Genomic DNA, 12,467 nt, shown 5'->3' with positions numbered 1-12,467 from the left:
CATCATTACACATATCTAGGGAAAAAATACTTCAACAGCCTACCCGAAAATATCACAACAATAGAAAACGATAAAGACCTACTAAAAGCAATTAAAGAGATGTTCAATTGATTATTTTTTAATTGATTATTTTCAATGTAAAAATACGTTAAACGCACGTAAGTAAACAGTTCGACGCATAAGGCGAAGCTTAATGCTAAATCACATTATGAATACCAAAAAATATGCGTTTCGATAAATTGAAGGTTTTCCTGTCTTTTCGCTTGAGTAGAATACAAATAAATGAAAAAATTACTCAGTAAAAAATATAAATGTAAACTCCTAAAAAAATTTTTTTTTCAATAGAAATGTATGAACCCGTAAAGGAAACAACTTTAAAAAATACAATATTATAGCTAAGATTATCTGTGACAGTATCACTTGATTAACTTTTTTGCTTTCTTATAAAATTATTTACAAAATAAATAAAAACCAGTTTCGTGCTTGAAATCGAACTTTTCTAGACTCTGTTGGTCAAACGATTGTAATGCCTATTACGTACAATATAAGGTATACCTCTTAAGTAAGGATCACAATTCACATTTTAGTCTGATGCGAAATGATGTTGATTCTAGTGATGTTGAAGAGTGCCTAGGCACCTCTCCTTCCTCTAGAGGAAGTGTTTATCTTTCGTGCATAGTCATAGTCGTGTCGGCTTTCCCGCGAGTGTGGTCATATTGTTTTAGTTACCGTTTATTGTTATTTTTACTTCACCTACAATAAAGTTTTTTTTCCGTACTCAATTAAAGGTTTACTATTATTTAATTAGATTTGAAATTTAAACAACTTTTGCACTTCGTTCGACTTATTTATTTTCACCAGGGCCGGTTTCATCCTACTACGGCATATTATCATCATTTAATGTTCTTTACAAGCTATTTTTTTCTCTAAAGCATTTTTCTCTTTATAGTTTTAAACCGAAGAACATTGGTAGCGCCTCAAATCCTTTTGAATTACAATGCATTTTATTTTTGTTTTGTTTTTTTTTTATGAAATACACGGTGTCCGGAAACTCGTAATACAAGCGGGAAACTGGAGAATCTACACCACATGGGGAACTCAAATAAACATTAAGTTTTTTGATTTGAGCATTTTCACCAAAAATGAAAAAAAAAAAAAAAAATTTCGGCTATTTCAGGGTTGAAATTTTTTCGTCATTCGATCTGAGACGCCGACGCAACGGATAGGAATTATTATTAGCATAGATAGGTACTCACAATATGTAGCGATGTTCCGATCTCCAATTCAAAACACAAACACGTCAAATTATTTTTAATGTTCACCGTTAACTTCCAAGCACAGTTGGGTCCGTCTGATGATTGATTATTGCACTATTTGAATCATCTCGGAGTTATTTTTTACCTCGTCGAAGGCATCGATGATAAGTCTCAAAATCAAAACTTTAAAAACATACAACTGTTTTCAAACACGTCGAACGCATCGATGATAAATCTTAAAGTATCACTATCAAAACAATAATAACGCGTATTAAAACACACAAATTTCGACCACAATTCGCTTTTATGTTTAAATTAACGAGAAAACTTCTTAAAGCAAAATGCAATGTAAACAATTTATAAACAATCACATAAATACGCCCACCTGCGGCGACCCATAAACCAAAACTGACCTACTTACGATTTAACAGAAATGGGACATCTGCTTATCGTGCGACTCTTTCCTTCATATGTTAGTTGAACCTAGCATACTAGAGAAAGCTATATTTTACGAATATGTCAGAGATAGGTATGAATATTAGAACAATAGATGTTTTAACCCTGCAGAGCAGAAATATTTTATGATTACACCGGATTAAAAGAAGGGTGATTTCAAAATAATGCTTTAAATCCGGGTTTCTTTATTTGTTTTACTTTTAAATAGTTTTAATTAGTTAGGTACTTTGATCTTCAGTAATAATTAATAAGAATTTGATCAAAAAAAAATCAACTTCTGACTCGATTTACTCGAAAACGAAAGCTCAAATCAAAAAAAATATAAAAATCGACTCCAAATGTGATGTAGATTCACCAATTTCCCGCTTGCACTACGAGTTTCCGGACACCGTGTATTAATGAGTAGAAAGACTGCTATCCGTATAATTGCGTTGATCGCACGATATGAAATTTCTTTTGATATTTTTGACCAATCTCAGACACAATTATGATGATGTTTCGTAAGAACTAGATACGCTATAAAATCTAAGACAAATATTATATTTAATATTTGAGTAGTCTTTTAACTGATTCATATGTTATTCAAAATCAAAATAAATTTCAAATGAATTTTAATTAAAAAGGATTTATATTACCGAAGTATTTTGGTACCTACCACACCTTGGAATTATTATTTATTTAATTAGCAGTATAATCATTAAAAGGCATTGTGAAAATTTGCATTGCGTGGGAATTTCCTAATTCACGTTTATAGGATTGCCAAAAAATTATATTTAAAAGAAAAAGTTCACCTGAAAAAAAAAATATTTTGTAGTTTCAGAACTAGTAAGTATGTAAATTACTAATTACTTATCAGTTTCACTGTTAGAATATCAATTTCATAATTTATTACATTTTACTGGAATCAAATCTTAATTGGAAATTCTTTACGTGATATAATAGTGTGCAATGGAGCGTTTCCTTTCGTACGGCCTATTTATTATCTCCAGTTCTCCAATAATATAATAATTACTTTTATAAATTTTCTCTTGAGTTAACTTTCCCATGAAAGTTGGATAATTTATAACCAATACGACATTATGAAATTTAAAAAAAAAAACGTAGTTAGAAGCAAATAACGTTTAGGTTTATTTATTGTTCAACTTTTGTGTATTTTTTTTCTGGCGTCAGTAAAATTAAATATAAAAATACTTCTAAGTTACTGTGAGCAAAGAATGACACGAATATGGAGTAAAATACTTATCAGTTACCTATTGTGAGCAAAGAATGACACGCAAGTGGAGTAAAACACTTCTCAGTTACTGTGAGCAAAAAATGACACGCAAGCGGGGTAAAACACTTCTCAGTTACTGTGAGCAAAGAATGACACGCAAGTGGAGTAAAACACTTCTCAGTTACTGTGAGAAAAGAATGACACGCAAGTGGAGTAAAAGTTATGAGTGTTGTTAGTGTTATTACGATTTGGCATTTTTGAGGTAAACTTAAAAATATAACCTATTTATTAACCAAGTAATTAGGTCTAAATGTCATTTGCATTTTTATACTGGAAATAAATAAAAACGGGATTTAAAAATAGCTAAAATACGAGTATGTGCTTTGAATGTACAAAATGATCTTTCGTTTAACTTTTGAGGTTACTTATGCAATGAAATTGTTCTGTCTATGAGATGTTCTATTGGACTTTTGGGTACTTACCAAGCCACACGTTTTCTTTCTTTATTCTATTGCGAAATATAGTGACCCACTTAATAGAGATTTTTCATTGTCTCATTAAAAACAATTAATGGCAGAAAATTACGTAAACAGGTAATCATCGCAAGATCATTGGCAACCCGTATTGTAAACAATGTAAATATTCTTTGAGATTAAAAAAATTACAGTGTGTGGCAAGCCTACGCACGACGGAAGTGAAACTTTTAGTATTCTTCTCTCTCTCTTTTCATTTCATTCTCTTGTTTACACACGCTTCGGTTGTAGGCACGACATCCCTACATCATATTTCACTGTTAGTATAATCTCACCAATATGTTAAGCAATCCTATCATGCTATTACAACAACAATACTATTTTGTGAGATATTTATCCACTCTTCTTGGTTATGTTTACCTTACGTTAATGTCATCACTGTGTGAATCAGACTCTCTTCTTCTTTGGTGATTTTCAGGGGATATTTTCTCTTGTGCCACGAATGTTTTTCTCACTTTTATCTCGTCACTACTCATTTTTGACACTAAAACTCTGTTCCAAATCGAATAAACCACAATCAATTACGTATTTTACTCGTATTACACTCACCGCGCAGTACACGAAGCAAGCAGCTGATGCCTGGCGTGGCGTCGTTGGCTAGAGAGAGAGGAAAAGAGAGAAGAGAGAGAGAGAACGTTCGTCAGTGGCTCCCTCACCTCAGTAAGCGACTACGGTGAGAGAGCGACAGTGAACGGTGAGCGGTGAAGCGGGAGGGGTCCCGTACCCCCAACACCAAATGATCACGGTTTTTCGTGACGGTCATGAGTCGGTTTTACTCCGGTCCTCGCATGACGTAAAGGAAAATGCATGACGCGCGTAAAGAAGTTTCACTTAAAAAACCCTTTTATTTTATTTTGTCTTTCTAGGGTGTTTAAAGTAACATCAGTCAATTAAATGAAACGTATAAAATAAAATAAAAATTAGAACCCAATATTGGTACTCAATATGGTATTATTTAAAAAACGTTTTCGCGTCAAAAAAAACTTCTAAATCGCTCGTAGATTTGTTCGAGCGATAAAAAAAAATGCACAACCGTTTGTCAATTTTGTAGACAAACATATTAGAAATGCAGCCTCTCTTATGGACTAATCAATATCAAAGTAATAAAGTCCCACGCTATTGTGCCTGATGATAAGAAGTGATCACACTAAAGATAAAGACGTTCAGATACAAGGCACGCATATGTAAACACACGAGAATAAGAATGTACCACCATCTAATCAAGCTCTCACCGGGATGCTGTACTCTATCACATGTTACAATGTTTCTAAGAGAAGTCTCGCACGATATCGATATATACTTAGATAACCAGCATTGGAGACAAACATTATAAAATTAATCTGAACTAAATTGTTCTCTAGGGGATTAGGCTTTTGCCAAATATCTGCACATTTCTACGATTTGAACGTATTTAAAAAAAAAGATAAATGGAAATTTGTGATAATAATCTTAAAAAATTACGAATTATTAATTTATTTAATGATTGTGAAATTCCCGGTTTAAAATAAAGGTGTAAATCATTTTGTTCTTTGATCGATATTAACTGTTGTGTTCAAGGAAATGATAGAATGTTTTCTTTTTATTTTTACTTTATATATTTTGTGTTAGATATTATAAGTGAAATACTACTGTATTCTTTATAAATGAATATATATGAATGCAAAATATGGTAAAGAAAAGTAAATATTCTGATTAAGCAACTGCTTAGTAAAATCGCACCAACCAACGCAACAGAGCGTGTTAGTGACTTCTTGTATTATCACCGTGCTTAAAGGTAATAGGCATCAAAATCGGCAAACGGAGTCTGGAAACGCTCGATTTTAGCGTAATATTGGTTTTAATTTATATCGTCAATAATTTTATAAGAAAGAAAAAAAGGTAATCTATGGAAACTCTCACAGACAATCTTAGCCATGAAGAGTTTTCTTCAATGCGCTCGTAAATTTCTAATGAAAAAGTAGTTTTTTTGATAGCTTACCTTATATTTGTTTACAAAGTAATTAACAGGTTTATTTATAATAATAAAAAAGTCGTGGTTAATAAACAAAGTGTTTTATTTGATTTAATAGGTTTATTTTAATTCTACTCATATGAAACAATATAATCAGCTTTAATTCTACTCATATGAAACAATATAATCAGCTTTAATTCTACTCATATAAAACAATAGAATAAGCTTCAATTTATCCAAAGCATATTTTGTTGATATTCATAATGAAAAACGATTTGTAGTAAAGATTATTCGATTATAGTGATCTTACGTTAAACTTCGCCTTACGTTATCGCTCAGTGTATTTAGTTATAACTGATGCCCAAGAACGACACTCAGTCAAAAAAAGATAAAAATAATTATTTTCTTATTGCGAAAGAATCCGATATTATTGAGTATATATTGACCGAATATATTCACCTTACATAAACGGATTGACAGTTGTTGCTGATAATACTGAGAAAATCACAATAGGGTTATACGCTTCATTAGCAAATCCCGCAATAACGTAAAATTACTCCTATTTCATATAATAATAATAATATTTAGCTAATTTATACAGCGCCCTTTTAGGTGAAAAAATCACCTTAAGGGCGCTGTACAAATATATTTATTGAATAATAAATACGGCTGGCTTTCGACTAGGATTCATAATAACTAGTGACTAACATCTGACTTATGACAAAATAGTTAATATATATTATATCCACGCCAGTGAATCAGTCAATTTTTTCTTCAAAAACACATTGTACTATCTAGTCTAACTGGCTCCAAACGGTTGGGAGCAGTTGGGACTCTTGTGCGGTATTCACGTAAAAAAATATGGTAGCTCAAGAAAGGAATTACACTCTGAACAATATTTGTATTTAAAATAAAAATAAAATAAAAGTATTGCAGAATGACTTTATGATAAGATTTTAACGCACTGCACTGTTGCGAGTTATACTTTTTTAGTAGAACAAACAAAATAGATTAAATAAAGAATTAATTAATTTTATTGTGTTGGGAATTTAGACTGAAACAAATGATATTTACGTTTCTGGTAAATTAAGGTAAGCGAGTAGAGACTTGCAGTAAAAGTTAAAATGTATGAAGTAAGTGTGAATTATTCTGTGGCACGCACGCATTGTTCAACCGTTTCTAGCGTTATTTGCTATCCGCCATTTCTAGCCCCTAATTGTTAATGATTGACTGCCGTATGCCCGTAGCCCGGCCCTGATCCAAACGGCGCGGCGCCTGGCGCTGTTAATTTTTTGGCGCCCCCATAAACGCTTAAAATTCCTAAAACTTTTCCACCTAAAAAAACAATAAAGTTACCAAAAAGACAATAACTATAGATTAGCTCCGCGCAGGAGGCCCTAAGGAAAATAATATTCCTGTTCACACAGGTCAGCTTTGTGGATATAACATGTTAGGATGTAACATGTAGGTACTCTACTCGTCTTTTCACGAATCATAATTAAATTTATTTTTTTTTATTTATTTATTATTTAACATTATAAATGATTACAATATGCAGACTTATAAATATTTTTTTCGTTATTATTCTATTTCTCCATAAGTTGAGCTCCAGGAGCTCGTGTTTATGGGAGGAGTCTTTACATTTAGTTCTAATGATTTTTTAAACAATAATCAAAAACTTTTGAAATAAATACAAACATAATATTAACATGGGTACACAAATTAGAAAATTGTTTTTTTAAAGATAATTAAAATAATACATCTTTTTACAGATTAAGTAAGCGTGAGGAAATTAAGGGTACAATATATCAAGAAAAATTTAGAAAAATAGTTTTTTTTTTAAAGACAATCAAATTAATATATATTTTTTACAGATTGAGTAAGTGTAAGAAAATTAGGGGTACAATATATCATTATCCAATTTGAGGGACTTAATTAACTTTTTGAATTGTTCATAATTCACAGTTTCGGTTACACTAATTTTATTTTTGGACAATAATATATTGTACCATCTCACACCTAAATATGAATAGTGGTGCTGAGCCGTGGTCGTTCTAAGCATAGGAATGGCTACTAAGCCATTAGTTTTGAATCTATTGCTTATGCTATCTGAGGGGTGCATTTTATAAATAAAATATTCTTTATAAATTTGATATAAGGCGATTCTCTTATACAATTCTGTTATAGATGGTACATTGAATTCCTGAAATATCTCTAAAGTAGGGGAGTCATATGGTTTTCTAAGGATGATTTTTATAATTATTCTTTGAATTGTAATTATTGGCTGTAAAGAAGCCTTAAAAGCCCCTCCCCACCCAATAATCCCGTACTGCAATAAGGACTGAATTAATGCATAATAGACAATTTTGATAGTTTTCTTATTTAAAATATTTCGTATATTATAGAAAATATAGATAAGTTTTCTTATTCTTTCAACAGTGAGATTAATATGGTCTTTCCATTTAACATTTTTATCTATTAAGATACCAAGATATTTTATATTGGATTTATGATTTAGTTTCGCGCAGTCCGTATTACATGTACCGTCATTTACACAATTTTTAGAATGAATATAATACTTCGATACCTTATAGTTAAGTGTGTACTATACTCGTATTTACATGAATCATAATGAAATACGTTGGATAACTATATAGTAGGTAGGTACTCTACTCGTATATACAGGAAGCATAATAAAATACGTTGGGTACCTATATTGTTAGGTATTCTACTAGTATCTAGACGAATCATAATGAAATACGTTCGACACCTTTATAGCTAGGTAGGTACTCTACTCGTATTTACACGAATTAATTACGTTCGATACCCATATAGTTGGTTAGGTACTCTGTTCGTATCTAAACGAATGATAATGAAATATTTTGATTCCTTATGCTTAGGTATGTATTCGACTCGTATTTACACGAATCATTATGAAATGCGTTGGATAACTATATAGTTAGGTACTCTACTCGTATCTACACAAAACGTTCGATACCTACAGTTAGGTAGGTATTCTACTCGAATTATTCAAAATGCCATAATCACTGAAAAACACCTGATTTTGGCTGGTTTACAGGAAAATAAATATGTACATACTAATTGATCCACAATTGTATACCTTAGATCGATTGCGAGGTTTTGTTAAATTTTCGAACAAATATTTTGTTTTGTAAATAAACAATCAAGGTAAACAAAAAAGTCAAGGAGCGTAACAATGCCACGAGTAGCTAAATGTTTCTAACGCATTGTCTATAGTCTAACTATCAATTTATTTATAAACAAAAGTAAACAAAAATGAACTTTACATTCGTTTGAATTACGTTTCAAATTCGTATGCATTCATATTCTACGAAACAAACATTGTCCAAATCACTGGCCTGGAAGAACACGATAGCAATACAAATTCGTATAGCCCTAATATATAATATAATAACACATCTGCCCTGATGATGGACACTGCAATGCTGTCCAAAACGTTGGCTAGAGAAGGAGTTAGCGTAACACAGCATAACATCCCAAAAACAAATAACAAAAATCGTATGGCCCTGCCTCATTCTTTCATTACATTATTTTTGCGCCCAGTAGCCTATACCTTTCTCATTTTACGTTGTGTATTGGCGTATTCTGTATCCTTTTCTCACCCGTATAAATAGTTTTTTCAAACAAAGTATATTTGTTTTACGAAACAATTTTCAGAGCCGTCAGTAGTTAGTAGTAACGTCAGCGGGTTTAGGTAAGGGTAGGGGAAGGGAGGGCAAGATGGAAGGCTTAACGTTCAGATGTAAAAAAAAATATAACAACATAATATCAATAATTTATTTTAATAAGTCTTCAGAGAGATCTTACATGCTTATAAAATTGAGTTATTAAAAATAATAAAAATTGAGTATAAAATCTGTTACGACCCATAAAACAAAAACAGAAAATATTCCATCTTGCCCTAACCCTGAGGGCAGGATGGAAAGCTTATAAGGGCAAGATGGAATGAATAGGATATCCTTACATTTTACAGTTGACACATAAAAGACAACCGTTTTCTATGTCTGAACACAGTTCATGTGCCCAACCACAAAATACTGTGGACACTGTACCCAGTCCTCTGTGGGCGGTTCCACATATGCTTCTCCACATAATACACACAACACATCGTCTTGTGTTGACTGCTCCGGATGTTGTAGTATGTTCTCATCTTTTTCTGTCATTTTCCCCTTTCTTTTACCCTTTCCTTTGCCCTTTCCTTTGTTTTCCTTGCCATTGATGACCGGATTAAGGACTCATTTTGGTTTCGCTTTCAGTTCCTTATTTTTTTAATAGTTTCTTGGAATGAAGAACTAGTTAGGATTTCTGATTTTTTACATCTCAATTTTCGCTTCTTTATTGTAGGAGTAACTTTTGGTGATGGAAGTATTTTAATTGGAAAAATTTAGTACGAGGTGGATGGTTGTTCCAAACTCTTATCAATAACACCGAAACTTGTTTTAAATATACTGTCTTCTCACATCGTATTCTGTGTATTATCAAAATTAAGTTGCACTTCTTCATCCTGTTTTTTTTCATAACCACCATGGACAGTAGATGTTTCATTGGTAATATTATCTACAATATTGACGTTTATTGACGAATAATCATTTGTGTCGGCATTTTAGTCTCCCTCATCAGTCACAATGAAATTTTGTTCGCCTTCAATTACTGGAGCGTTTTCATAAAAAGTGGCCGATGCAAAGTCTAAATCTGTAAACAAATGTCTATATATGGGAAGATGCCAGCCTTTATGAACCCACTAGTGGCATTTTGCACAGTAGCACTTTTGTTCATAGGCGATGCATATCTACCTAGCTATATCAAACTGATTTAATCTTCTTCCAGGATGATTCTTTTGAAAAGTGTCAGGGCTTGCTCAAAAGCCACTTCCAAGAGACGTCCAATGGTTGCAGCTTGTGGCTTGGTGGGGGGGAATACTGAGCATGAATATATATTTTTCTCGAGCTAAATTTAAATCTTCTAGATTTTGATGAGTAACATGATTATCTGGAATTAATTAAACAAGTCTATCTGCTGTTGGTCTTGTTTTCTCAATAAATATTTGTAGCTGTAAGCTGCGCGTATTGTAGTAGTTTCGTCCATCACTATCTGCATTGTTTCTTCAGTTCAAGATCCTATGTTTCTCTTTGTAATATACTTGAACACCATCTATAAAGAGAATCATTCTCAATTAGTTGAAAAAAATTAAAACAGAAATCAAAATAATTGCACGCGGGCAAAATGGAAACTATTCCATCTTGCCCTAAAATGCAATTTTCCATCTTGCCCACAAGCTAACTTCCAATAATAATATCAATTTCTTAGAAAATCCATTAATTTTTTTCCTCTTTAAATATCGATTCATAAATCTATTCCTTATAGTTAGTGTTTATAAAAACAAAATGGCAGTATTACTTACTTTCTATGCGTAATCACACTTTTAAAGTCCACTGATTTTGTAAGAATTCGTCGCTAAAATACAAAACACGCGTGGAAGTTGCTTGGTAGCGCGAGCCGAACCGAGTCACCGGACATAAATACAACATGGCCGTTTATATCTGTGTGCGTAGAGACACGGGCACTTTGTCGCGTGGTTGGCGATAGGTAGATAGTTTCCATCTTGCCCGCTCCTTCCATCTTGCCCTCCCTTCCCCTACTCAGATCATAGAACAGTGATCTGTAGTCGAGATCTAACTGATTCGTAATTTCCGGAAACTCTTCCCTATTTTCGGTTAATTTTAAAATGACATGACATGTAAATCTGTAAGTTTGATGTATTTCTAACAAAGCTATATTGTAGTAGAGGGATAAATTAAATCCCCCAAGATTGACAAATTACAAATAGTGCGTCGCTCGGGTGGGTATTTAAATCTGTTTTTCTTTTTTTTTAGAGTTCGTTTTCATGGTTAAATTATTCCCCAATTCCCCAGTTTTAATTTTTTTAAATCCGCCAAAACGATCGGAATTCGAGCGGTAAGAGGTGAGGGTGTACGAGACGTCATCTGTGCTCTGAGCGGTACCTGTCGATAGAGCATTTTGTATGGAATTTTTTTTTTATTCTTCAATAATAAATTTCTGAACATTTTTTTTATCAATGTTTACTGTCTAACTAAATCAAGGGTATTTAAAAAAATAACGTCAAGATTTCTTTTTTTTTGTCCCTCCAAATCCGAGGTCTACACGGTACTGCTGCCCTTGGTCCTTGCCGACCTAGCTGACAGCTTTTCAACTGTCGTCGTTAGACGGCTTGCTGTCAGTTGTGTTATTGTGTTTTCTACAGAACCTACAAAAATGTGTCGATATAATACGCATTACTATTCTACCGTGCAGATATGTAAGAATACCGGCATTACTGCACCCGATAAGAAATTTATCGCAGTTCCCAAGAATGCGTATTCTTCGTACACAATAATAAGAAGAGATTCTGTTCTGTTTTGTAACTCCGCAAGATATTGATCACTTTGATATAAGTACGACAGTTTAATTTAAGTTATCTGTTAAATATTTGCTGGAAATATTACATAATGTAACAATATTATTGTATTATACTGTGCTATTTTTAAAATATAATATCAACATGTAATCGATATCGATTGGTAGGTTGTCGGACTGCGCTTTAATATATCCGATTACGGATATGCTATGTAGTTTTTTTAAATAGATTTTGTATATTATGGACGAAAAGTATACATTCACCTAATTTGATTTAAAATTATCGTTAAAACTAAAAAGAAAACCGTTCGTAAACAGGCAGCAAGCAAAACCACACAATACTGTTCAGCCTATAGAACCTTTCCCACTTGATGGCAAAGTATGCATGTAACAGAAAGAGATGCACCAAAGAAAGAGATCCGGTATTAAATCGCATAAACCGACATACCGGCGCACATATGACGTCAGAGTTCTTTCGACCAATCATGAAGCGTTATTGTATTATGGCCGTTTAACCATTTTTTAAGAACGATTCATTAATTTTAAGAATAAAATTATATAAACATATATATAATTATTTGTTGATCTACAAGACCATTTAT

At 32.5% G+C, this 12,467-nt stretch overlaps 1 protein-coding gene across 1 annotated transcript in view; it reads right to left on the bottom strand.

The window, feature by feature from the left end:
- Positions 1-6,628: 6,628 nt before the first annotated feature.
- LOC149415702 (uncharacterized) overlaps positions 6,629-12,467 on the bottom strand; it is a 67,436-nt gene continuing 61,597 nt past the window's right edge. The window contains exon 5 of the mRNA XM_089642421.1: positions 6,629-6,744. Within this exon, the coding sequence (XP_089498547.1) occupies positions 6,629-6,744 (116 nt within the window). The remainder of the gene's footprint in view (positions 6,745-12,467) is intronic.

Source organism: Hesperophylax consimilis, chromosome 18 (genome assembly GCF_061612785.1).
Source record: "Hesperophylax consimilis isolate HC1 chromosome 18, BYU_Hcon_1.0, whole genome shotgun sequence".
Taxonomy (NCBI): domain Eukaryota; kingdom Metazoa; phylum Arthropoda; class Insecta; order Trichoptera; family Limnephilidae; genus Hesperophylax; species Hesperophylax consimilis.
Note: the sequence above shows the minus strand (reverse complement) of the source record. Positions and strands in the feature narration are given on the sequence as shown.